Source organism: Budorcas taxicolor, chromosome 19 (assembly GCF_023091745.1).
Source record: "Budorcas taxicolor isolate Tak-1 chromosome 19, Takin1.1, whole genome shotgun sequence".
Classification (NCBI taxonomy): Eukaryota; Metazoa; Chordata; class Mammalia; order Artiodactyla; family Bovidae; genus Budorcas; species Budorcas taxicolor.
The window spans coordinates 48,346,172-48,373,845 of NC_068928.1; the positions used below are offsets into that span (position 1 = coordinate 48,346,172).

Genomic DNA, 27,674 nt, shown 5'->3' on the forward strand with positions numbered 1-27,674 from the left:
TTATTTTTTACAAAGAGCAAGTACAGGAGCTGTTCAAAATCATGTATTCAAAATGAAATGTGACTTGTACCGACTGCTGAAGTTGTCTTGATGTTTGATAGACTTGAAATCTGTGAAGTGATTTGAATAGATTACCTTTTATAAAAATAGTAGTAGTCTTTAAGTGTAGAATACTGCCTAACTCTGGAAATGTAGGAAAAGTCAGCATTCTTTAGGTTCAAGATATTAATTTTAAATAGCAGCTGAATGTGGCCTCATGGCAAAGCATAAAGACCTCTTTTTTTCCTTGAAAAGGAATTTCAAAATTGTCCTTTCCCCTCACAGTGTCCTAAAATTTTTTAAAGGGAGGGTGGGGGAGGGGGGCATTTTCCTGTATTTCAGCATTCCTTGAAATTCTGCTGAAAGGAGGCTGTCTGTCCCTCAGGCTATAAATAGAGTCCTGGGTAAATCCTTGAAGTTGTCATTCCACAGCAAATCCACACGTTTCTTCGATGGCTGTTAGCAGCTTTTCATATAACTTTTCATAGCTTTCATAGGGCGGAATGTCTATTCGATTGAAGCTGTAAATAAGCAAATCACAGTTCATTCAAAACAGGGCAACTGACTGGCAAGTGTGTATTAGTTTACACTAAACTAATACAGAAAACTACAAGAAAGAGGCTATATTCCTCTCAAGTTGAGATTTACTTGAAAATCCCCCAAAGGAATTTTCCTACCCATTTTTGGATAATCTTAATCCATTTAAAAGGAATGATAAGCAACTCTTTTAAGGGTCCATTCAGTAAAAAGAACAAATACAATGTGAAATCTGCTTGAAACTAACACCTACATAGCTGGCATGAGGGAAAAAGCTACTGAAGTAACTCACCAGGTGTGGGCTTTGGGGAGGTTGTTGGTGCAAGCGTCGATCTGATGTATGGTGAACAGCCGTGGGCCTGCGGCACCTGCAGAGGGAGCCAGTGCGGGTCAGATCGCTGTGGGCACCTGTGTCAGCCTTCAGAATCTCAGAATAAAACTGGTACATGAACCATAGGGTCTAGGGCTAAGGGAGGACTGGTGACTCCACACAGCTGCCAAAAGGCCTAGGAAAAGAATCTGGGTTTTTAAAAGCTGGAACTGACCTTGGATAACAAGGCTGATTCCTTGATCTGCTAGCCTTTCAATTTAAGAAAAAGTTCAGGATTGAAACCTTTTGCCAACTTCTATCTTCTATGGATAATCATTGTCCCAAAGGGGCAAATCCAAGATCCAGCACATCTTCAAAAAGATGACAGCCTAATGCAAATTTAGGTTTCACTCCTCAGACTTTGCAGAGAGCAAAAGATCAGCAGTCTAGAGAGTAGAGTTGGCAGAAATACAACTTCACTTCATGCATTTGGGCAGTCTGCTGATAACGAGTTCTCCACATAGGGAATGCAAACACGACTCAAGTCTGTTTTCCCCCACGGAATTCTGACACATTGACTGTACGCAGCACTGTGGAGTCATGTACCAGTCTTGCTTCCTACACCCTCAGTCACCAGCAGCAGCAGCAGTTTTAAAAATGAAAAGCTTCAGAGGTAAAGGAACACTGCCACCCAGTGAAGCACCACGATCACTAGCAATATCCCAACTCATCCCCCAAATGAACAGCTCTTCCACGGAAAGCAGTTCTTAAAAATGGAATACGGCTGTGAGATGGTCTGATGCCATGCATTAACTGAAAGTGTTCTATCAGACAAACGGCTTCCACGACCCATGCTGCCTCTATTAAAAGATTAAAAAAGTAGAGGGGAGAGGCCTCCCAGGTGGGTAAACGTTTGCCAGGCTGAGATGTGAGCATGGAAGCAGACAGACTCCCCTAGAGGAACGGGCAGCAGCATTCTAAAGCGAGGTGCCCAGGAAAGGCAGAGCGTCAGCACACACGCCCCTGACATGCGGCACTCACTACAACCACAGAGAACCCAGCGGGAGAGGCTCTTGGGAGGGAACAAAGGAAGGAAGGAGAAGAAGGTATCAAGACACAAGAGTTACAGATAAGAACCAGAGTGAAAAGAGAATGTTTATAAGCACATGTGTACACCATCTGCATACACCAAATACTAACTCCCTGCCCCCGACGACGAGATGCCAGATCGTCTGTGCCTCCCTCTCTCCTACCTTGTAAAGCCTTGAAGCCCTGCAGAGGCACTCGGGATGAGCCGGTCACAAACTGAAGCAACCGTGCTCGTCGTTCTTCGTCAAAGAACTCCACAGCCTTCCAGAACCACTTGACAACGTTGCTGTCTGGAGTACAGTGTTTTAACCGGGTGTTTACCTTCCAGTCATTAACATCTATCTTTCCAAGTCCACAAATAATGAGCTGTTAAAATATTGCACAAATAATGAACAATGGAAACCCAAGTCAGGCCAAAAATTCCTTAAAATGGAACTTTAGATTTGCAATGTTCGCTTTCAAATGGTGTCCTTAATCAAAGGTAGACATCAGAACCACCTGGAAAGTTTTTCAAAATGTACACACTAGGTTCTATGCTCATATTTTAATGCTGTGAATCTGGGGTGAATTAGGATCTGTATTTTTTAAAAGCTCCATGAGTACCTACACACTGCAGGTTCCCTACCCAGGATCTGAGAACCACAGTGATGGACATGACAAGATGAGAAGTTCCATAATCTCACAGTGGAATTCTAAAAAAAGGTAATGATCAGAAACTAGGTTTAGAGTACATACAGCTTACATATGCCTTCCTTAGGGCCTGTGCCTACTCTTCCAATTTCAACCTTTATTGGCTTTGGCATTCTGGGCAGTTCCGCTCACTTCCCTGGGCCGCAGTTTCCTCTGCAGTAGTAAGGCAGTAATTTCTGTTTCATTATATCCTCTGAAAGCAACCAACAGTGCATGGGCATTCAAGAAATTGTGCTGAGTAAGTGGTACAGTCTGTTTAAAGTTGGACCAAAGTACAAAATATATGAACGCACTGTCACAGAGCTCTGCTTGGCATCTGATGCAGGCTCAGTATAAGTGATGTGTCAAAATCACTCTGATCCTATTAATACACCTCCTTAGGGGCCAAGACAGAGTCATCTTACTAACCTGTGTATAACACTGACTTATGATAGTGTGTAGTACAGAACATAATTTAACCTGCAAATCCCATAGTTTACAATTAATTATAATAACCCAGGATAACACTAAAATAAATTATATATATATATATTTCTTACGAAAAGCTTACTTTCATTAGCAGTAGAAATTATATAATAAACCCTAACATTATTGAATAAAATCTGCAACAAAGCTTCTACAGGGTTCTGAAAAATACTGCATCACAGCTACATGAACAGGTAAGTGGTTATCCAAATAGAATTACAGAAGTACTTATAATAGTGAATATACCTCTCAAAATTCCTTTCTTCAGAGGAGTGGTAACTTTAAGGCCAAATTCCTTATTTATTATATGAACAGAAACAAATGCATCGTATTTCAACTTTATTGTCATTTCTGCTGTGTCTCACTCCTCCTACTTCCTCCTGGCCATTTCACTATGAATAGCTCAGTCACAGAAAGAGTGGGGGTGGTATTGAGTCAAACCAATCTTTTTAGGTTTGTCTAACAGATCTGTTAACAGATTTAGTTAGAAAGGACACTAAAGTTAATTAATAAAATCATGTTTTAAATTATGGATAGACTTCCAATATTTATGCTATCCCTAGGCACTAATTAAATTTTGGGACCTCAAGCAGAATAAAATCTCATTACTTTTCAAAGCAGTTCAGTAGCAATTCAGATGTATTTGTTAAAAGTCTTAATTATAAAACCAAACCTAAGGTGCTTTAAGGACTAGCTTTAAAATAAAACAATGGTTAACTGGTTATTAAAGTCTGTGTTAGTAATGAAAATTTCCAAGGAGACTGAAGATGTTTAGATAGTGTGAAAAGTCGCTCAGTCATGTCCAGTTCTTTGCAACCCCATGGACGGTACTCCATGGAATTCTCCAGGCCAGAACACTGGAGTGGTTAGCCTTTCCCTTCTCCAGGGGATCTTCCCAATCCAGGGATCAAATCTAGGTCTCCTGCATTGCAGGTGGGTTCTTGTTTAGATAGAGACGATCCTGAATGTTTCCTCTAGGTTTTTGTCTATCAAATGCTTTCTTGTAAAGCTTAACGTAAATCCACTTGGGTCTAGGTTTTTATTCCAAATAAACTGCTATATGGTGGAGACCAACTGATAAAGTTTCACTTAACTAAATCAAGAGCCATTTAATTAAAGAATAGGAAATAACACTGGAAGAATATACACAAAATACACAAAATCTGTTAAAAGGAAGAACAGAAAATAAGGAAAAATAAAGGATAGTCACAATATAAGAGACTACTTGCAGAATTTCCAAAACATGAACGGCTTTTCCTATGAGTTAGAATTTTCACAGCAACACATAGAAAAACTTCAAAAGCACCAGAAATACAACTCCTCTAAAACTAAGTAACAGAAACTTCTCAACCTTGCTTTGTTATACTAGATGACGTCATGATATTCATACACTGACCTCTAACTCCTTCTCATCAAATGTCTTCAGCAGATGCTGTGGAATTACTTCATTAAATCCTTTCTGCAGGGCCAAGAATTGTGCCTCAATGCCTCGTAAAAATCTCCAGTTCACGTAAAGCCTGGAAACATTGGACAGGGGTTTTATATGATGAAATATATTCAGATTTGGTAATTACTATGAATCTCTAGTACATTAGCAACATTGCACTTTACAAGTATCTAGCATTAAGAATTTAGTCTAAAATCTAAAAGAATCTCATATTACCGAAGGTAGATGGATCCTCAGCAGTGAGGCAGTTCAGCATAAATTATAAGCAGTATAAATTAAAAAACAGTAACCTTCCACTAACAAAAGCAGCATCGCTACAGCAACTCTTCACTTCAGAAGAACTCCTATTAAACTGGAAGTTGGCTGGAGAGCAGATGGGTCTGAAGTTAAAATCTAAATGAAATTATTTTCTTAGCTTCTAGCATGCATGCCAATAACCAGAAAAAAAGAGCCCATTCAACCGAAAATGACTTTTTCTGATTTCACTTGAAAATACAATCTGAACGTGTTGGGTGTTTTCTTTATATTTTGTGGGTTGTATATGGGGGAAGGGGGAGTGAAGAGAATCCTCATATCCAAAATGAGAAGAAACAGTAAAAGCCACTAGGCCAGCACTTTCTGACCACTCATTTTCCCCTATAGGCTTTAAAAGCCCTGGGAGATGTAATTTAGCAACAAAGTTCACAAAACTACATCTCATGTGTAGCTGTACTCGTGGCTTTGTTTGGACTTACACTTTCTACATGAATTGCTTTTTTAAAAAAAATCTATCTTCCCGGGAAAATGTACCTCACAAACCTCAGAACTACTCAAACTCCCAATTTGTCAGGATTTCCTTTCCCAAACTTCAGAGAAATAATTCTCTAAGAAATGAGTTACTTAATATTAACTGTATCCCTTGGGGGACCTCATTTTTCCTTGTTTAAGGGCACATCAAAACTGCATACCTGTAAAAAGTTTTTCTTTGTAATTTTTAAAATTTCAAAACTATCTGATAAGGGATAATCGGTGGTAGTCATCTCAGACTCTCTTGCCACCCCCTGGACTGCAGCCTGCCAGGTTCCTCTGTGCATGAGATTCCCCAGGCTTCCTTCTCCAGGGGACCTGACCCAGAGACTGAACCCATGTCTCCTGCGCTGCAGGTAGATTTTTTACCACAGAGCCATCTGGGAAGCCCCAAGGAATAATTACTGTGTGCTGTGAACAAGACTGAATCCTGGAGAGAGCAGTCTACTCTACTCTAGATCCTGGGAGTGACACACTACTGAACTTCAGGAAATCCCCATTCACTCTTCTTTTATTATTTTATTTTTTAATTGGTATATATGTGTGTGTGTGTGTGTATTTTGGGGGGGTGGGGGCCACACTGCTTGACATGTGTAATCTTAGTTCCTCATCCAGAGATCAAACTTCAAACCCATGCCCCCTGCCGTGGAAGCATGGAGTGCTAACCACTGGACCATGGGGAAGTCCCTCATTAAGTTACAAGTGTGTTTGTTATTAAAAGAAAAGCCATAATTTAAAAATCAACCATCAAAAGTGGAGACAGAGTAAAACCCGAAAGTCCACTCTCTTACCCTCTTTCGTCTCTACTTCCAGGCCTATCACTTCCACTCCCCCACCCTAGGCAACATTTTATTGGGTAAGTGGTCTTCCTGAACATCTTCTGTATGAGAATAAAACAATACAGACTTTGTTCCAAGACATGCTTTTTAAGTGACAGCTTATGCAGAATCTTTTTTAAAATAGCCACACAATATTCTGTTACATTCATCATCCTCTTCTACAAACATTTTGCAGTTTTCAGGTTTAAACAGCCTTATATTTCTTTAATTACAAATGTGTTTCCAAACAATAGATCCCTAAGAATGGAGCTGCATATGCATTTTCATTTTGGCAGCTGTTTTCAAACTGTTTTCCAACAAAGCTCTACCAGTGTTCACAGGCTACGAGACTGATGGGCCTCATCCATAAACCAAAACATTTTAGCCAGTAAGACCTGAGGACATATTCTGTGCAAAAAAGTACAGCAAGCACACTTCTGTGTACATATGGTGAAGTTCACACTCCTAAATTCGATTATCATAGTTTAATGCTTAGAAAAACTTTACATACCATGAGCCAAATGATCTCACTTAATACTTCTAGATTCCTCAATCAACAGGTGATTTTGTAAAACCTGAACATTTTCTTGATTTTTTTAACAAGAAATATAGTACTTCTTATGTAATCTATATTTCTTTAATAAATATTTCTACTATATTTATATTTAATATATATCAAATATATTTCTATTTTCATAAATTAGATTTCTATTGAAAACATGTATTTCTTATATAAACCCACAACATCTTTATTTATAAGTAGGATTAAGTCCTAGTAACATAGCACAAAAGTGCTTCTGCACAGCTAGCTGTGGGAGCTCCACCACACATGACACGGCAAACCGTGTTTCCTGAAATTAGTGCCTTTGTACAGCCCCTCTTTCAACTGAACCTGGGCTGGTGTGCGACTCGCTTTAACCAAAAAAATACAGCAGAGGTGATGTTGGCCAATTTCAGCCTTGGGACTTTAAAAGATCCCACAACTCCTCCTCCTGTGCTCTGGGAAACCAGCCATCCGATAAGAAGTCTGGCTACCGTGCTAAAGAGCCAGGCCTCTGAGACCACATGGGATAACCAAGGAGGCCAGCCAACAGTGAGAACCAGGTGCCAGATGGTGACCCAGCGTCCACTCCAGGCAGCGCCCAGCCAGCCAAGCCACCCCAGGTGAAACATCAGACATGTGAGTGAAGAGGCCATCTGAACATTTCCGTCCCAGCTGACATCACGCGGAGGAGCAGTGTGCTATCCCTGTCGTCCTCGATCCAAGTAACTGACCCACGGGACCATGAGAAATAATAAAAGCCACTTAATTCTGCAGAAGCCTATTCTGTGGCAGTAAGTAACACTATCTAAGCATCAATGTTTTTCTGTATCATTCTAGAACATTAAAACAAGTCTCAGGCTTAAGAAGATACAAGTGTTTACCTGACATATTCTTTTTTATTTTCTTCAGTAACAGGGATGCTCTTGCCATTTGGTTTAAGTTCATGCTGAATGATTTCACCATAGGCATTATGTTCGACACAGAAGGTGTGGTCCAAAACACCTGTGGTATCATTCTCGCTGGAAAGGAAGAAAAGGGAAGACACGCGACTAGAAAATCTAAAATTCAGATCTCGGAGATACAGTAATTGGTGAGACAAATAAAACTAAGGTAGTTTTACGACATGACAAACACAGGAACATCTGACCCGATGTTCTTTTTACTAGTTCTTAGGCCACCGTTCCTCCTAGGGGCAGAAAAGTCAAAGAGCTTTAACCTTCATAAACCCTGGGAACATTTTATTGAGCAAAGAGGAAGCCCTGGAAAGCTGGGTTTTACACAGGGAAACCTCAGTTCTGTTTGGCTTTCAGGTAAGAAGTTTTACCAGAATCTCGGTAATCCAAGTGACCAAACACCTGAGGAGCCCCAATGAGAAAGCTACTTGTGTACCTGGTAAAAACAAGCATGGCCAGTGTATCTTCACAGATGAATGACCTCCCAACAAACAGAACTGACTCTTACAAAAACCCTTTTTAATGTATGGTTTCAGCAATCATCATTTGAGCAGAAATATCTTATTCTAACACATGATAAATGGAAACAGAACCTGCATCATGTTGAGGAAACCATTAAGTGCTTTTAAAAATACAGTATACTACATTTTCCCCTTTTAAAGAAATAACACTTTTGCTAAAGTTTAGGAATTTGAAAAATACACAAAAGCAGTAGTAGAAAGATGTAAAGTCTCATATGGTCCCATCACTCAGATGAGCACCCTTCATATTTTCTGTGCATCATGTTTTATATTTCAAAAAAAGTACATCCATTTGAAACATGTATCTTTTAAGAGCTCAGATTCTAATGAACAAGACTCAATACATACAGTATCCACACTAAACTGTTATGAAGATCTGGATCAACTAATTCCATGTCATCCAAAGTAATGGACTTCCCAAGCAACTGTTTATAGAACGGCAACGTGAAACCACCATCAATATAATGTCCATGAAACACAGCCATTCCCATTATTCGTCCAACAAAGTGGAAGTATGATAAATGTTCCTGAAATTGAAAAGTTTATATAAATATTCAAGGTAGATACTATCCAGGGAATTTTTAATAAATATGTAAGCAACACTAATTTTTTAAATAATAAGTATCAACTTAAACTCCAGTTTATAACTATTTAAGTGGATAGGTTATCGTATCAAAGCTCAGTGCTCATTAGGGAGAGCTTCTATAGGGCACACTTAAGATACCATACTTTGCTATAAAATGTCGCAGCAGAGGCAACGCCTCTCGCAAGGAAAGGGCAGTCACCGGAATTTACCCTCGGAACTGAGTCTAGCCCCTCTGCAGCCTCACTAGCCTCCTGCAGACCCTGTTCTCCTCTCTCCGCCCATCTCCTGCTGAGCTGAGCTCCTCATAACCATGGCTCTGTCATGTGGAAAAGCTTTCAACTCTCTACCTCCTAGTTCTCTTGACCTACCAGGAAATGAACTTCAAAACATCACAGATTTAAGAGCACAGACTTCATGTCTAACTTGGACTAGAGTCCTGATTCTACCAGTTACTAGCTATGTACACTTGGGCAAACTGCTTAACCTCTGTAGAAATAATTTTCTATTATCTGGAAAAATGAGGGTAATAATAGTATCTAAAAAGGGTCTCTGTGGGTAGTAACATGAGGTGATGAAGCCCAAGGCACTGGACCTGGCATATGGTAAATGCTCTACAAACGTGAGCTATCATTACTACGGTGAATGAGCTGGTCAAGCAGAACCTTCACCTAAAAATCTTCCCTTTAGGAAGAATACCTAGCAAGGAACTTACCGTGCCTACCATGTTTAGACAGATTTGGTCTTCCATGATATATTGTTTTATTACTGTTGGATATTTGTATTTTAAACTTCTTTTACTTCTCTGTTTAACAATCCCTAAGCTCACCTTTAAGCCTCCCTTTTATCTTACAAATAGCACTTTTCTTTTAAAAAAGCAGTACCTGTTCACTACAAAATATTTAGAAAATACAGACAATGAAAAAAAGCTCATAGTCTTAACACTCAGAGATAACCACTGTAAATATTACAGTGTGGATCTTTTCAATGTTCTCACATATACGTATGTTTACCAAAGTTGCATCATTCTATTTCGTTATCTTTTTTTCACCTAATATATTACAAATACTATCTTTACGTATCATTATCCATTATCCCACAACATCATTTTAGGGGCTCTATAATATACCCTTGTATGGAAAGATAATAGAAATACTATAAAACCAACAAATTAGTAACAGCTGCTAACTCTTGCTGAGTACTTAATAATATGTAGTAGGGTTGATAACGTATAGCACTGTTCAGGGTCTCATTTAACAGTCACAACCCTTCTCTCAGGTTCAAATTATATTTTATCACTGAGGCTTAAGTCAATGAAAGTCACAAAGCTAGTTAGTAACAGGACCAGGATATGTTCTCATGTCTAATTCCAGAGTCTAAGCTCTTAACCACGTCATGCTGCTTCATGTCATAATTTAATCAGTCCCTCTTGTGGACAGCAATGTTACTTCCAGTTGGGGCTACTGTAAACAGTGATGCGGTAAACCTCCCTGGGCCCAACTGATGCATCCACTCATCATCACTTATCTAAGAAAAAGTTAAAAGAGGACTTGCCAAGTCCAAGGATGTGACTTCAACAAAGACAGCAAACCTATGTCATAGACTACACTGACATTTAAAGATGAAAAAACATTGTAGGTCGTAAGTCAGTTCATATCATTATAACCACCAATCATACCGGATTAACTGCAGAATCAGGATTGATCTGCAATGTATAGATATCATCTCTTGAATACTGGAAGAGGCCATAATAAGGATTCAGCATTTCATGTGACAAGAGATATAACCACTCCCTAAAAAACAAGATATGCCACAGGAATTTTTTGTTAATAAATATACTTTTACTAAGATATGCTATTAATTAATGTTAGCAAAGAAGTTTTTAATAAAACAAAATAAAGCACGAATAACTAGTTATGTAAGATCACTTTAGAAAAGTATACTAACCCATGGAGCTCAACCCCATGCCCTGTGACAACCTAGAGGGGAGGGACAAAGTGGGGGATGGGAGGGAGGTTCAAGAGGAGATAGTATACCTATGGCTGATTTCTGTTGCTGTATGGCAGAAACCAACCAACATGGTAAAGCAATTATCCTCCAATTAAAAATTAAAAAAAAGAATAATATACCATGCCCCAAAGTAAATGAAAACCCTTGTTTTATTATACTGAACTCATGTCTCACTCAACTTTAGGTAATTTTATGACATTTTAACATAAGCGAATATAATAATAATATCCAGAAGTACTATCAGATGCTGCAGCCCAGTGGTCTGTTACTTTCAACTGCTAAACAAATTTGTGATCCATGATAAATATAAAATGAAGGGAAGAATATGGTTTTATTTCAAAACCTCCATGTGGTCCCATCCATACCACCCTGATCCTCTCCAATCGTGGCAGTTTTCTACTAGTTTATACAATATATACCATTCATACATAACTAATTCATGTCTTATTGTTGGTATGGTTTTAGTAAGAAAATTTCACTATCCATTTCCACTGTCTGTCTTGTGTAAACCCTAGAATAACCATGATAAACATGTAAGTGGTGAGAAACTACCAAGGCCTGTGGTCTAAGTGGGAATGAAAGGGCAGGCCAGCACTTCCTGGGGATGTTTCATCCCACTTCTTGGTTTAAGCATACATCAGTGTTTTTAAAACCTATAATAACCAGTTCTATCACCTTAAACTGATTAAATCATTTACATTTTTCAAAGTATGAAAGACCACTTCTTGTCTTGGTGAGACAGAAATACAATCACTAGTCTAGAACTTAAGGTGACGTCCGAGTCTCAACTCCTGTCATTCCTCAGCTAGGAAAGTCATGTAAGTGATATACTCTGATATTATGGATTAAACAGGGGAATAATATAATTTTAGGAAATGCAGTGAAACACTATTAAAATAGTTAAAGGAAAACATTTCAAAGTTCTATCATTTGATGGAGTCTAAATCAAATCATTATGTTTAATACTTGAAAAGTCTATAAATTAAAAAGTGAGATCTCCAATAAGCAACTTTCACACCTAATATGTCTTGTATTATTTTTATGCATATATGTGTTTTTTAAAGGCTTCCCTGGTGGTTCAGTGGTAAACAATCTGCCTGCCAAGCAGGAGACTCAGGTTCAATCCCTGGGTTGGGAGGATCCTCTGGAGAAGGAAATGGCAACCCACTCCAGTATTCTTGCCTGGGAAATCCCCATGGACAGAGGAGCCTGGTGGGCTCCAGGCCATGGGATTGCAAAGAGTTGGACACAACTGAGCATGCATGCACAGTGATCAATTCTAAAAATCCAAACTAAGGAAACTATCCATTTGCAAGTAAAAGGGTCACAGAAAAAGTTTACAGGTAAAAACAAGTAATGCCAAATAGCAATTATGGGACCTGGTGGAAACACAAATTTCATTTAGGCTAGACAGATTTAGATTAGGGGAGACAGAATTATCATGATGGTCCTTAAAATGTTTTAACAAAGAAGCTATAATGTTTCTGCTGCATTTATATATAGTGAATTCTCACACCTGGAAACAAAATACTTGATGTATGAATGCAGCAGAAACATCATATTGAATGTACTGAAATATTCTATGGAGAATTTATGATATACAAACATACTCTCAGACACAAACATTCCTTTAACAAGGTTAAAAAGCATGGCAACGGAAGCAAAGGGAAACAGTATTCAGTTTAGAATACACATCATTAAAATCTCAAGATTGTTCCTGACAATGTAAAGCAGAGGGAAGAGCATGTACTGAAGGAGAGAAATGGAGAAAATATCAGGCCTATAGGCCCTACCAGTAGTCCACGCAGGGTTGCAGCTAGTTTTCAGAGAAAGTCTCATTGGAAGATATGATCCGTTAGGGAGTTCACAAATACTCCACTGGCAGCAGTGCTATAAAATAACTTCATTATGAATGTGTGTACTAGGGTATCCTCCATACTGCAAACATTCGGTAACATTATGTTAGAAACTAAATACCAATGAGAAGGAAGGTTACACCATAGAGAGTATCTAATTTGCAAATATAAGGATCTATTTGTCATTTACTGCCAAGTATGTCTTTACCTGGCAACCCCTCCATAGTCAAGGCCTTCTTCTCCACGAAATTTTATCATTAATCGCTTCCAGAGATCTTTTGGTCTCATTTTCATGACCTGTCGATATGATTCCTGAAAAAAATGTTTAATATACTATTATTACTACGTGTTTTAACTCCTGTTTAAACTCTCCTTCCCATTCCACCTACGAAACATATGTTTATTTAAATAAGGTGGAATGTGTTCAACAATCAAATCAATGGATCAGCTCCAAGTGTTTGGAACCTCATGGAACTTAAAACAGATACAGTTTAATACTACTGAAATCAATTCCTTTGATAGACATTATCCTTTGATAGACATATTAAAAACCTACTAAATGCAAGACTCCATATTTAAGTCCTATTAACTATATCAATGATACCACACATATTAAAAAAACACAATCTGACAGAAGTACCACATTTTTAAAGTTAGTCGACCTCATCCAAGGGACAGATTCCACCAGAAAGTAAAGGTAAGAAGCAGAACGTTTCAAAGAACGTTAAGTAATTGTTAATGTGCTCCTCACTACACTGACAACTTTACATTATTTTAACATTACAAAGGGCTGAGTACAAACAAGGTCAGAACTGTTCTGAGAGAAAAAAGTTCATCCTTTGGGAGAAGGATTATGAAGTCCCCAAACATTTCTTGCCCTGGAACCCTCTAATAAGTGGGCAAGTCCTACCTTGGACCTCTTGCCACTTATTATGTAAGAACATTGAAGCTGCTATTAGAGCTATAAAATCGAGAGATAAAAGGACATACCAGAAAGGAAGATTTTCAATAAATTAAGGAAGCAGTCCAACAGTATTTAGACAAAACGATTTTTTTTATCGAACAGTCCCTTACCTTTTGGAAGAATTAAAAAATAAGGGATGGATAATATCTGTGGTCTTTTAAAATTCATGAACAAATCAGTACCTGCAATGCAGGGACCAAGCTTCACCCATCAGAACCTCTCACACTTCATGCCATTCAAATGTTTATCTTATATATGAAATCTCTCCAATACTACTGACTTTACTCCCCACAAGTAAGAAGAGAAATTGATGAAAATTCTCCCATTTTAAAGAGATTAAAGTGGAAGTCGCTCAGTCGTGTCCGACTCTTTGCGACGACATGGACTGTAGCCTGCCAGGCTCCTCTGTCCATGGAATTCTCCAAGCAAGAATACTGGAGTAGGTAACCATTCCCTTCTCCAGGGGATCTTCCCTACACAGGGATCAAACCCAGGTCCTCCCACATTGCAGGCGGATTCTTTACCGTCTGAGCTACCAGGGAAGCCCTTAAAGAGACTGAGTCCCAATATATACTTGGAAAACAAGTTCATCACTGGAATTTAAACTTTCTCTATTTTAAAATCAGACTTGTACGTTTACCTCAAAAATCTCTTCCCTGGAAACCTCAATGCGGCAATGGCCAGCCTGAGGCTGTTGCTGGGAAAGTTCCTGCCGCAGAATCTTTAGCTTCTGAACTAGGTCGCGCTTGTACCGTGGGACTGTCAGACACTCCGTGTCATCAGGGCACAACGACACCACCTGCTGCTGCTGGTCTTTCAGTTGGTTCTGCCGACTACAAGTAAACAAGCATTAGTGAAGAATCTTTTTTAAAGACGGCAATTATACATTTAAAATAGCACTGCATGCTAAACCGAGTCTATATTATTTCGAGGCCTTATTTTAGTCTTAGCTTGACATTTCTGACAACAATAAACTGGCTCCAGAGTTTATTTCTTAGAATTTATGCAAGTGGACAATGAGAGTTTTATCCAAAAAGCTTTATACAGCTGCTGAGAGCAACTTTCTCAAGTACTGTTTCCATTTTCCTCCACTCAGTTTACCAGCTCTCACTTCAAAATTCAGGCGCATGCCAAACCCTGCGCTTGTTATCTCGAGTCTGTCTCTCTGAAAGAGACAAATAATTGGAACTGGCTGTTCGGCAGGACCCCTTCTCCTATGCATGCTACAGTCTAGACCACAGGAATGTGGGAAGTCACAGAGAAATGAGCACTTTACAATGCTTTATAAAGTGACTATTTTTCTTTTCTTTCCTTCTTTTTGGGGGGGGGGGGGGCATGCAGTGTGGCATGCAGGACCTTAGTTCCTTGACCAGGGATCAAATCTGTGTCCCCTGCAGAAGAAGCATGGAGTCTTAACCAGGGGACCACTAAGGAAGTCCTTATCTTTTTACTGTGGTAAAACATACATAAAATTAACCATTTTAACCATTTTTAAGTAGTACAGTCATTGGCATTAAGTACATTCACATTGTCTCATGCTAAAGTGACTTCGAACTGCATATACAGTTTACCACAAATACACAAAAATAATCTCCCAAGTATAGCAGAAACATAATTTTTAGAAGGCACATTGCCTAGAGATATATTTATTCTCCTGACAAAAATACTGTAAGCTGCATCTAAGAATTTTTTTAAAACAATCTTATGATATAATGAATGAGTTAATTTCAGTAAACTGTCAGGAAATAAAAAGTCACGTAATTCACAATTAATGTCTATGCAAATGCTGAATGATTCCGTTGGAATCTAATTTCACACACAACAGACAAGAGTATAATCTTCTAACCTATAAGTAAAGGACAATGGTAGCTATGAGAAAATAAAAATAACTTTCAGTTCTCTAACATTTCACTCAAACTTACTTTACATATAATGGTTCAATAGGTAAAGGCCCAAATTTATACCTAGAACACATAACTATCCAAAAAAACACAGCTTTGATGAAAATGACAAATCACCATTTATTCTCATAAGCATTGTAATAAAGGTGTTTTTTGTATATACACACATATATAAATCAAAACAGAATATATTAAAAATACTCTTTAAACAACGTATTAATCCTATCCCAAAAAAAGAACTTGGGTACACAAAGTTAAAGATACAAAACTTTAATTCAAAGTGGATCAGAGACTTCACTGTAAAACCTAAAGCCAAAAGCCTTAGGTGCCAAAGCACAATCCGTAGACAAACAAATGGATAAAATGAACATCACTTAAATTTCAAGAACCTTTACACTTTTCAAAAGACACTGTTAAAAAAATGAAAAGACAAGTCACAGTCTAGGAGAAAATCTTTCTAAAGCTTATAGATGACATAAAACTTGTATTTCAAGCATCTAAAGAATTCTCAAAACTCAAAAAAACTCAGTTTTTTTTTTTAAAAAAGGAGGCAAAACATTTCACCAAAGAAGATATATAGATGGAAATAAGCCCATGAAAAGATGCTCAACATCATTAGTTACTACAGGAAAGCAAATTAAAACTTCATGAGAATTCTGTAAAGCAATTATCCTTCAATAAAAAATAAATTAATTTTAAAAACTTAATGAGATACCATTATACATCTATTAGAATGTCTAAAATTAAGATTAACCATAGTGAAACTCCAGTACTTTGGCCACCTCATGCAAAGAGTTGACTCATTGGAAAAGACTTTGATACTGGGAGGGATTGGGGGCAGGAGAAGGGGACGACAGAGGAGGAGATGGCTGGATGGCATCACTGACTCAATGGACATGAATCTGAGTGAACTCCGGGAGTTGGTGATGGACAGGGAGGCCTGGCGTGCTGCGATTCATGGGGTCGCAAAGAATCGGAAACGACTGAGCGACTGAACTGAACTGAAACCAAGTGTTACCAAGAGCAACTACAACTCTCACACACTGCTAGTGGGAATGTCAAATGGCACAATCACTTCGAAAGACAATCTGGCAGTCTCTTCAAAAGTTTAACACAAATCTGTCATATGATGCAGCCTAGGCATTTATTTATCAAAGAGAAGTGAGAGTGTATGTCCACAGAAGGACTTAAACATAAATGTTCATAGCAGTTTAGTCACAGCCCCAAGCTGAAACAATCCAAATATTCATCAGCAGGTAAATAGATTCATAAATTGAGGTCTATCCACACAATGGAATGAAAAGAAATGAACTATACAGGCAACAACAGAGATGAATCTCAAATAATTACGCTGGGTAAAAGAAATCAAACAAAAGAGAGGACATACTGTATGAATCCACTTATCCAGAACTCTAAACACTGCAATGTATAGTGATAGAAAGCAAATCGGTGGTTGGGTGAAAATGAGGTGTGGACTGAACTGTGTCTAAGTAAATAAGTTGAGGGCGTAAGCCTTAGCACCCCTGACTTTGACCTTATTTGGACACAGGGTCTTTGCAGATGTACTCAAGTTAAATGAGGTCACACTAGATGAGGGTGGCCCTAAATCCAACAGACTGGTATTCTTATAAGGAGAGGTAAACTTGGATCCAGAATATAGGGGAGAAGCTGTAACATATTAAGATATATACTTTGGTCTTTGTCCCCAGTTACTGACACAGAACTCCTAAAATGCTTGAAATTTCCTGAATGACAGAGGTGACAAGAAAAGTGTATTCTGTTCCAATATTTGGTCTTTGTCCCTGGTACAAGACACGGAAGCTCCTAAGTCCCTTAGAAGTTCCTGGGTTTTGGAGCATTTTTTGTTTCAGTGAGGTGACTGTTACATAGTTGCAGGATGGGGCCTGGTCGCAGGAAAGACCAAAGCTTGATGAGAAGCCTAGAACTTTCAGTGCCACCCCCCACCCCCCACCACCGCAGCCTCTGGGGAGCGGGGAGAAGAACTGGAGACTGAGTTAATGATCAATCACTCCTATGTGATAACATCTCCATAAAAACCCCTGAATGCTGGTGTTCAGAACGCTGGGTTGATGAACACACCACAGGTGCCCTGAGGATGAAGCACCTTGCAGGTAAGTACATGCAAGGCCCATGCAGCCCCTCTCTCCTGTCCTATGCCTCTCCTGTCCTATGCCTTGCTTCCATTTGGCTGTGCCTGAGTTACACCCTTTATAAAAAAAACTGGTAACAGTAAGGAAATAATTTCCCTGAGTTCTGTGAGCCATTCTAGCAAACAGCTGAACCCAACGGTCATGAGAACGCCTCGACATATAGCCAGTTGGCAAGAAATATGGGAGGCCTTGTTGAAACTGAGCCCTTCACCTGTGAGGCCTGATGCCAACTAGGCGGCATTAGACTGAATTCAAGTCCGTAGATGGGGAGAATTGAAATGTTTGAGGAAAAAACTCCCACACTTGGTGGCAGATGTTTTGTGGGTAGACCAGATCGCAGAAGGCCAGGTGAAGACAAGGAACAGACTGCAATAATGGTCCCACAAGTCAAGGAACAGCAAGGTTTCCGGGAACCAACAGCAGCTAGGAGAAGGGCATGGAACTGATCCTCCTTGAGAGATTCCAGAAGGAACCAACCCTGGGCCAGCCTGGCTCTGAACTCCAGTCTCCAGAACTGCCAGAGAATGAACTTATACTATTTTAAACCACCTAGTGTGTAGTATTTTGTTACGGCAGCCTCAGGAAACTAGAGAAGGGGTGGGAGGAGGGACCACCAAGAGGCTACAGAGGCAGGAGGAAACTCTCGGGGCAGTGGATACGTTCACTATCTCCATTAAGGTGAGGGTCTCACAGTATATAATATGTCAAAACAAACCGCACATACAAAATATGTACAATTTACTGTGTGTCAATTAAATTTCAACAAAGCCAATTTTAAAACAGTTCATCAAAAAAGTCTACAAATAATAAATGCTGGAGAGTGTGGAAAGAAAAGGGAACCCTCCGACACTGCTGGTGGGAATGTAAATGGGTGTAGCTACCACGGAAAACAGCATGGAGGGTCCTGAAAACACTAAAATGGAGCTACCATATGATCTAGCAATCCCACTCCTGGGCATGCATCTGGAAAATATGAAAACTAATGCAAAAAGATACATGCACTCCAATGTATACAGCAGCACTATCTACAAGAGCCAAGACAAGGAAACAACCCAAGTACACATACTCTCACACACAATGAAATATTACTCAGTCACAAAAAAGAATGAAATATTGCCGTTTGCGGCAATATGGATGGACCTTGAGAATATCATACGAAGTGCAGTAAGCCAGAGAGAAAGACAAATATTATATATGATACCACTTATAGGTGGAATCTAAAAAATAATATAAATGAATCTATACACAAAGCAAAAACAGACTGACAGACACAGGAAACAAATTTATGGTTACCGAAGGAGAAAGGGAGGGTGGGGAGGGGTAAATTAGTAGAATGGGATTCACAGATATAAACTGCTACACATAAAACAGACAAGCAACAAGGATTTACTGCAGAACACACGGTACTATATTCAATATCTTATATAACCTATAATGGAAAATAATCTGGAAAAAATATATACATATAACTGGGCCACTCTGCTATACACCTGAAACTGACACAGTATTATAAATCAACTATATTCTCATTAAAAAAAAAAAACAGGATACATCAAGCCCATTCACAAAGATTTGTGAAAGAGACTGTTTCAGTCCTGCAAACGGGAAAAAAGGATTCAAGCTGAAGGACAAAACTGACAGCAGAAAGTCCTCTGGGATGGATTCAACTCTCCCAGAGCTAGTTCTAGGGCACTTGAGGGGTGGAGAGGAGAGGGACACAGCAGCCTGTCTCTGCAGGTGTACTGGGACAAACCTCTGACACACACTCTTCTCGTAACATTTCAGGACAGGTTCCTACTTAAGCACAGTTGGGATTAAAATATCCAAACATCAGAGTAACATTTGGTATACCCATAAAATTATGTTCAACAAAAATAATTTATAACTGAAGAGAGAAGCCATTCTATCACATTTATTACAAAAAGCATCTATCAGTCTTTTTTTGTTGAGACTCATACTTTAACATGTATTATTTTTAAAACTTACTTTAAAACTAAATGCAAGTTAGCAGAGAGCCGAGGATCTGTAAACTGTGTTGTTCTGTTGTTATGGTCAACGAAATAAACTCTGCCTGTTGCTGTATTCCGGATCTCCCATCCAGGAGGCAATGGACCAAGCTCTTCACAATTGATGTTGCTAAGATCCCTGCAAAAACAAATATAAAATAAAAAATACCTCACTGCTGGGCCTGCTGAGCCAAGCAAGTGTAAATGACACAGAACAATTCCATGAAGTCTGAGAAAATGTATTGTTTCAGAAACTTGAGATGTTGAGCTGGAATCTTTAATTCCCAGTGGTTTAACAAACTTGCTTATTCAAAACCCAATCCATAAATGGCTCAGAAACTTATCACACAGCCTACATTTTTAGTGAGTTCATTCCTGGGTTTTAATGTAATTCAGGTTTTAAATTAATATAAAAGCAATCACAACATTTGCCAACAGAAACTGTACTTCAATACTTGTCTGAAAAAACATTGTTTTCCAAATGTCAGTGATATAAGGAATTACATGTTTTCTAAAATTTCCCTTCAATTATTTCTTTACCACGCCATAAAATCTGTGTAAATGTTCATTCCATGATTAATTTTAAGCTCTTCAATAAAGCAAAACTGGACATATTATTAAAATTATGATCCTGAAAATAACTACAGCATATGTTTTAAAGGATAACTGCTCCATTTTGAATTGTAAAAGCTATAAAGCTAGTGAACGGAGAATCAGTTTAAGACACCTTAGGAAGAATGTTCTAAGATTCACTGCTATGTAAAAAGCAACTAAAGATTTTTAATGGAGCAAAGACCCCTGTTATTATATCATAGGCATGCTCACTCAGTCATGTCTGACTCTGTGACCCCATGGACTGTTACCCACCGGGCTCCTCTGTCCATGGAATTCTCCAGGCAAGAATACTGGAGTGGATACATTTCCTCCTCCAGGGGATCTTCCTGACCCAGGGACTGAACCATGCATGTCTCCTGCATTTCTTGCACTGGCAGGCAGATTCTTACCACTGAGCTACCTGGGAAGTGTGTTATTATGTCATACATTCTATTATATAGGACAAAGATTTATAGGACCTTAAAGAATGAAATAAAAGCAGCATATCTAATATAAATTTGAACTGTAGCCAATAATTATAATGACAAATCTCATCAGTTTTCCTGAAATAACCTCTTCTTGGTCCTAGTGAAAATACAATGACGGGCACCCACAGATTTGTTGGAACAGTGATTTCTGACCTGTGCTTACAGAAGCCCCAGAGATTTTTCTGCTTCAGAACAACTAAATATTGGAAAGAAGAAACTATTTTGAGATACCGCTAATCTTCAAAAGAGGCAAGGCGAAAAGTTCCAAGAATCCTCCTCAATTTTTTTTTAAGTGAATTGAGCTGGAGCTGGTACCTGAGAGGCAGACAGGTAGAGTGCGGGCTGCCAAAGAGCAGTGATCAACTGGGAAACTCAGCCTCAGGCCAGAGGCAAGGTTAGAAAAGGAAACCTGGAACTGCCCCACTGAGAACTCAAAGGCAAGATGAAGCGATTCCAGGGAAAACTCCTCAATTCTCACTTTAGGTTCACAGAACTCCAACCAATTAAAATCAAACTCACAATCAAGGTCACCAAACACTTCATTCAGAAAGGAATTCATGGTGACTGGGAGTCAGCAGAAACAAAACCACGGAATTAGATCCCCAAGTACTATCAGAGATCAAAAAGAATAGCTATGATAAGCAGTGTTAGAAAAAAGTAATAAAAGGGAACAGTTACAGAAACAAACTATCACTCAGATTAAGAATGAACAGATAGATTTTTTTAATGGAACTTTTAAAATGAAAGGTAATTACTGCAATCAAAGAATGAATAATTCTTTTGCTATAATGCAGCATTTGACCTTATATCATTTTATTGAGCATTTCATAGATTTACAGTCATACATGGAAGAACTCTGAAGAACTGATAAGAAGCAGCAAACTGTAAACACTCCATGTGGAACTGGGACGTGATTAAAGGAAGATGGTATGGTATCAAGACTACACAGTCAGTATGCCACAGAGTGAACAAAGCATTGTTAATCATTATTTTAAAGGGAAATACAAAACATTCTGAAATGGGACTTCTCAGGTAAATCTAAGTTTACTGGGTATCTTTAAATAAAGCTAGTCTTAAAAGTGTCTGCGTTACACTATTTTATAAATGTCTTTGACTAGTAATATTTTAATGGAATCTAAATATTTATAGTCTGCTTCAATAAAAGATTCTCCATACAAAAGACATTTATTAAAGGAACTTCCTGAACAAAAGATATATATTTTAAGATAACACTTTGGAGCATAGAGACTAAAGAAAAGAAACACATAATCCAGAGCATTATTTCTTAAAGTTATTATTCAATATTCAATATGAAATATTCTTAAATCCTTATAGAAACCCCTTACTCATTAATGAAAAACTGACACTGTTTCCTTAGGAATAAGAACGTATTGCCAACTGCGGTGCCAAAATCTCTCTCAATTCCAACTTCTGATGCCGGCTTAGCATACTACTCTTTCAACAGGCAACTCAAAATCAACTTTCACACTACTGTAAATTATTTAGTTTTAAGAATCACTTTTCTTCTAAACATTTCCTTACAATGACTTTAATTTTATAGAAAAGTTCAATATTGACCTTCAACTTGATAAACAGAACCCAAAGCACTTCTTTTAATAACTTCTGTAATAAAACTCTTATTTCTAAAAATTAGGCACTTGGATATTTTTCAGTGAGCTTATTAATAAAACAAAAATTTCTTTTTTTTTTTTTTAAATCAACAGCTTATATCATGAACACACAGAAATGGCCACCTTGACACAATCATTAATGATAACACATTTCCTTGGCTGCCACTCTCAAAAGATTCTAATTAAGCTCTATCACAAGTAAAACATTTTGGGAATTCCTTGGCCGATTAGGCAGTTTTCACTGTTGGGGCACAGGTTCAATCCCTGGTAGGGAAACTAAGATCGCACAAGCCACAAACCAAGGCCAAAAAAAAAAAGTAAAACATTTTCATTATAATAGCTTTATTTATAAATAAATACAGTATCAAAGCCATCCAAAATCAGCTAGTCACATCTGTTTTTAATTAAAAAACATGACTCTTGACAGAGCTCTGAGTACAAACTTTATGCAGAAAAAGATCTGACTTTCCATAGGACTTTTTAAAGAGAGGAATGTTGTATTTAATATATAAAAGATCCTCATCTTATAAAGGTGTATGTGCAGCTTACAAAGTTGATTTAGAAACTCACTTAGAACTCAGCCTTTTTTTGCAGCTTCAACTGGACTGCTTGGCACTCTCCATCGGTTCATTAGAAAATAATTCAAATAGCTAGTGGCTTAAAATGCATTATTTGATACTAAAATGTACTAGAAATTATGTTAAACTACTGAATTGATTTTGTGTCATGTCATTTTCTTGAAGTTAAAAGATAGCTGACATTTTGGTTGGTAAATGCATTCAACAATGACTGCAGTGCAAATATACAAGTTTTGGCATTTAAAATAAATTTAATTTCTTTTAATTGAGTTATTTCTCTTCTATTTTAAAACCTGAAGATTGATTATACTTATGTAAAGCTAAAGTAAACAAACCTTTAAAAAAAAGCCTAACCAGAAATAAAAATATCAATTTACTACCCTTAAGAAAAATGTTTTTGTAAGGTTTCCATGTTTCCCCCAGGTCATTTTTCAAACTCTTAAAAGACTCATGTTTCTGCCTTGATTTTTTTAAGGGGGAAGGGGAGAGGAACCAGGGACTGGTTGGGGGGCAGGGGGTAGGGCACTGGGATATGCTTGCAGAGAAGTTAGAACTTTCAACTAAATGTCAAACTGAAAAGATGATCCGAAAGAGCCAAACTTTTACTATTTAAAGGAGTTAAAGATTAAATAATCAAATAAGTGTTCAGTGAAACGGATATTCAGTGGTACGAAGGGTATTCAGAACGTGTTCTTACCTAGGCACTCTTGGATCATGCCACGTGCTCACGCCAGTCTGAGTATGTAAGAAATACACCTGACCTTGCTGTGTTGTCCTCTGTTCTGTAAAATTAGGAGACACTAATGATAAAAACATTCAAAATGTCCAAATCAAAAACAGCTATAAAACACTAGGACATGAATAGGTAAAATTTCCAAATTACCAATCTATTTTATTACAAAGGAACTGCCTTACTTGTTCTGAACTCAGAACACATTTCCTCCTGGAAACAATCTTATAAATGGTGCTGAGGGTCACAGGCCAGCTATCTAAAATATGGCTCATATATTAAACATGTTGCAATGGAAAATAGAAAACAAACTGTCATAGTACCAATAATTAAATGAAACAAACATGAAATTATCTTTTGTTTGTCTTAAATGCAGAGACTAAGGGGAACAGAAGGGCTCAGAGGAAGAGGCCAGCCAACTCTGGGGAGATTCTCAGGGGATTTGTAATAACTTTCAAGAAGTTAACAGGCTGGGAATGCTTTTTAAATAATACCTAATTTTATATCCAAACTTGTTATTTTTTTTCTTTCCCTGAGAGAAGTGTATTCTCAAGTCCTACACTTGGACTCCGACTAAAGCAAAACCAATGGAATACGAGAGAGATACCCTATAGTCAAAAACAGGCACCGATGGAAAAACAACCAAGTTAGAAAGAGAAGACTAAAGGCAAGCGTGCCTACTGGAGAGAAAAAAGTCACAGGTAAAATTAAGTCAAAACCTTCGGGAAGAGAGTGAGGAAGCCAGAAAAGAGAAGGAATCTGTACAAGGGCTTCTCTACTGGGGTTTCTTCAATGGTGGTTTTCGGTCTTTATTTATTTATGCTTTTCAGCAACAGAACTACTTAAAAAAAGATCTAATGAAAAATTCCAGTATATGAAACAATAAAACTATTGCTAATACTTATTAGTATACATTTGTTCACAAACTTGTAATAAAAAACAATTTAAACTTTAAACTTTTATAAATGCAAAAATGTTTAAAACTGGTTCTGCACAACAGCTGCAATAATCTCAGCCTTGGAACTCATGTTTTACTATGTTTCAGTTGTACAAAAAAAATTTTTAATTGAAATCACACAAATATAAAAGTATGACTCCCACACTCCAAGCCACTTGCCTTATAATCTCAAAGAGAAATGGCAGGCAATACTACATTGTAATGTCTGAACATTAATAATGACTGCTAAATTTTACTAATGTTAACTTCTCATGACATTTCATTTATTTCTTACAACAAATCTACATCAGTGGTACTAATATTTCCCCCTTTTTATATAAGATAAAACCGGAGGCTCAGAGAGGTTAAATAATGTACCCAGAGTCAAACAACTATTAATACCATGTGGCAAAGACAGGATTTGAACCCAGGTCTGCCTGTTTTCCAAGCTCCATGCACTAATCACTGTGCTTTAAGTTAACCTGTATGGCCTAGCACAATTAATGGGAAAAAAATGTTTTTAATTAAAGAGTTAAAATACTTTATAAAGTCAGAATGATGCATTTAAGTTTTAAAAATATTCTAGAGTAAAAATAAGTTAGATCAGGCAATTCCCAATGTTGGTCACTAGGTGTCATGACCAGCCCACAAGAGTTTATCTAGAGGTTGTGAAAACGGCAAGGGTGTAACTAACTTGGTTAAGTTTTTAACAAGAGAGTCCAGTTGAGTTCATACTACAAGAGTTCACAAGATGAGATTAATTTAGGAAGTTCTGTCCTCAGCTACAAGACTCATGTCATCTTTCACATGGAATTCTAAAATTTAGGAAATTACATAAGATTATATTTTTATACAAACATAGAAGTGACTAAATCATTTACAATAACCCAATCAGATAACCCCAAACTATAGACAGCACAAATATAATACATAAATACCATCACAAACATGCTATTTAAATTATTTCTAAATATGTATGTTTAGAAAATTACATTCAGTTCTGACTTCAGACTGCCGTTATCAAGAACACCGGCATCTCACTTTTTACAGTGCCTGTGTACAAAGCAGTCTCACGCTGCTTCACGTACTCCTCACAATGCCTTTGTGAAAAGGAGAGGTATTGTTCATCTCATTTCACTGTAATGGAGCAAAAAGGCTGAGGTTAAAATGTCAAACTGTTGTTGGTCTTCTATCACTTCAGAGACTTATCAGAGTTGGGGGGTTTTACATTTACTTTTATTTTCATGCAGAATTCCTAAACCCAGATTAATAACTACTTTAAAAGCTGATTTTCTGGCTTTCTTAGCAAGTTTAAGTCAGTAAAACACACTTTATTTTTCCTCTGGTAGTTGTCATACCATAGCCTTCCGGTAGGTCTGGAGGAGTATGTAAATGTGTCCTGCTCATGTAATTTCTATGTCGTTGTGACCTGACTCTTCTCTCTGCCAGTCTGGGATCTGAAGACTGTCCACACGTTGCACCATTTGTTCCACTAATTGGAGTGTTCTCATCAACAAAGCAGCTAAGAGGTCTCCCAGGACTAGAATATTCAGATGCCGGTCTATCAAAAAGTAACAAGGAAAAAAACCTTACTCAACTCAGATATCAGACGTAGAGTTTATAGACAATGTGTGTACTGCAGTAACAATCACTTCCAAAAAAACAGAATGATTAATACAAACATGATGACTTCAAGAAACTCTAAATAAAAGCAAACCAGAAGTCTCAAAGCACCAAAGAAACCCAGGTGATAAGCAGATTATCAGTTATGGATTAAAAGCACTTTGGTGGTGGTGGTTTAGTCACTCAGTCGTGTCCGACTTGTTGCGACCCCGTGTACTGTAGCCCACCAGGCTTCTCTGTCCTTCGGATTCTCCAGGAAAGAAAACTGGAGTGGGTTGCCATTTCCTCCTCCAGGGGATCTTCCCGACCCAGGAATTGAACCCAGGTCTCCTGCACTGTAGGCAGATTCTTTACCATCTGAGCTACAAGGGAAGCCCTTACTGATCTTAATCACATTTTATATGAAATCTACATACACTTGCAGATGTGTGTATGAGCGCACAAAGCCCTACTTGGCTCAGCTACAGGCCACTTCAGACTTGTATCTCCATCATTCTCCCGTGCTGCCTCTGCCACACTAACCCTCTTCCTCCTCCTCAATCTTGCATGTTGTTCTACCTTCAGTGCCAGAGAGTAGCCCTCCCTCCTATTTAGGATGATTTTTTCTCCTATTTTCTCTACGCCAGACTCTTTTTTGTCATTCAAATCACAGCTTAAGCTTAAGTGCTGCCTCTAAGAAGTCATTTCTGACCATCAGATCTACTCACCCAGGCATTTGATAGTATATCACCTTACTTCCTCAGCAGAGCAGTTAATTTTGGTGTCTTCCTCATTTGCAACCCTGTTTCTGCCCGTCTTCTCCCACTAGACTATTTATTGAGAGAACAGAGTCTGCCTAGTTACCCACCATAAATATTCCCGTACCTGGAACAGCACTCAGCATATATTTAAGAGAAGTAGTTCAATATATACTGAATAAAGGAAAGAAGACAGTTTGTCACTTCAAAGAGCTTCCAGTCTCTTCTAGGTCAACCAAATTAAGAGGATAATCAAGAGTTAATTTTTAAACTAACATTTACAATCAACTTTATACATGTGAAAATTAAAATCAATTTTATCAGGTAAATGAGGAAGAAAGGGACTTCACTAAAACACTGACACAAGCACACGTTTATTTACACGGAGATACGATAAAACAGGTTCTTCTGACTTCAATATAATCCTCGGCTGTTTAACACTAGAAATAAACTCTCAAATAAGCATTTTTTTTAAATGGCAACGTAAGCTAGGCTTTCATCCAAGAATCACAGTGTAATAGAGAAGACTTAGTGACTCAATGAGTTAAGCAATTTAATCCCAATAAATAAAAGTTTTCCAGCGGTCATGTATGGATGTGAGAGTTGGACTGTGAAGAAAGTGAAGAAAGCTGAGCATCGAAGAATTGATGCTTTTAAACTGTGGTG

The 27,674-nt window shown here is 38.0% G+C and overlaps 1 protein-coding gene across 2 annotated transcripts in view; it reads right to left on the bottom strand.

Annotated features, from left to right (window-relative positions):
- Positions 1–72: 72 nt before the first annotated feature.
- Positions 73–27,674, bottom strand: part of SMURF2 (SMAD specific E3 ubiquitin protein ligase 2) — a 66,872-nt gene continuing 39,270 nt past the window's right edge. The window contains exons 8-20 of one of the 2 annotated variants that reach the window (XR_008201074.1): positions 26,007–26,209; positions 23,679–23,763; positions 19,671–19,829; positions 14,253–14,445; positions 12,857–12,960; positions 10,461–10,575; positions 8,548–8,726; positions 7,607–7,744; positions 4,527–4,647; positions 2,140–2,341; positions 1,928–1,958; positions 869–944; positions 537–560 (exon numbers count right to left, since the gene is read on the bottom strand). Coding sequence is in view for 1 of the 2 variants with exons in the window: in XM_052658838.1 (XP_052514798.1) it covers positions 461–560; positions 869–944; positions 2,140–2,341; positions 4,527–4,647; positions 7,607–7,744; positions 8,548–8,726; positions 10,461–10,575; positions 12,857–12,960; positions 14,253–14,445; positions 19,671–19,829; positions 23,679–23,763; positions 26,007–26,209 (1,675 nt within the window). In the remaining variant the exon portion in view is untranslated. Of the gene's footprint in view, positions 561–868; positions 945–1,927; positions 1,959–2,139; positions 2,342–4,526; positions 4,648–7,606; positions 7,745–8,547; positions 8,727–10,460; positions 10,576–12,856; positions 12,961–14,252; positions 14,446–19,670; positions 19,830–23,678; positions 23,764–26,006; positions 26,210–27,674 lie in introns of both variants that reach the window. The other variant, XM_052658838.1, reaches the window with a different exon arrangement.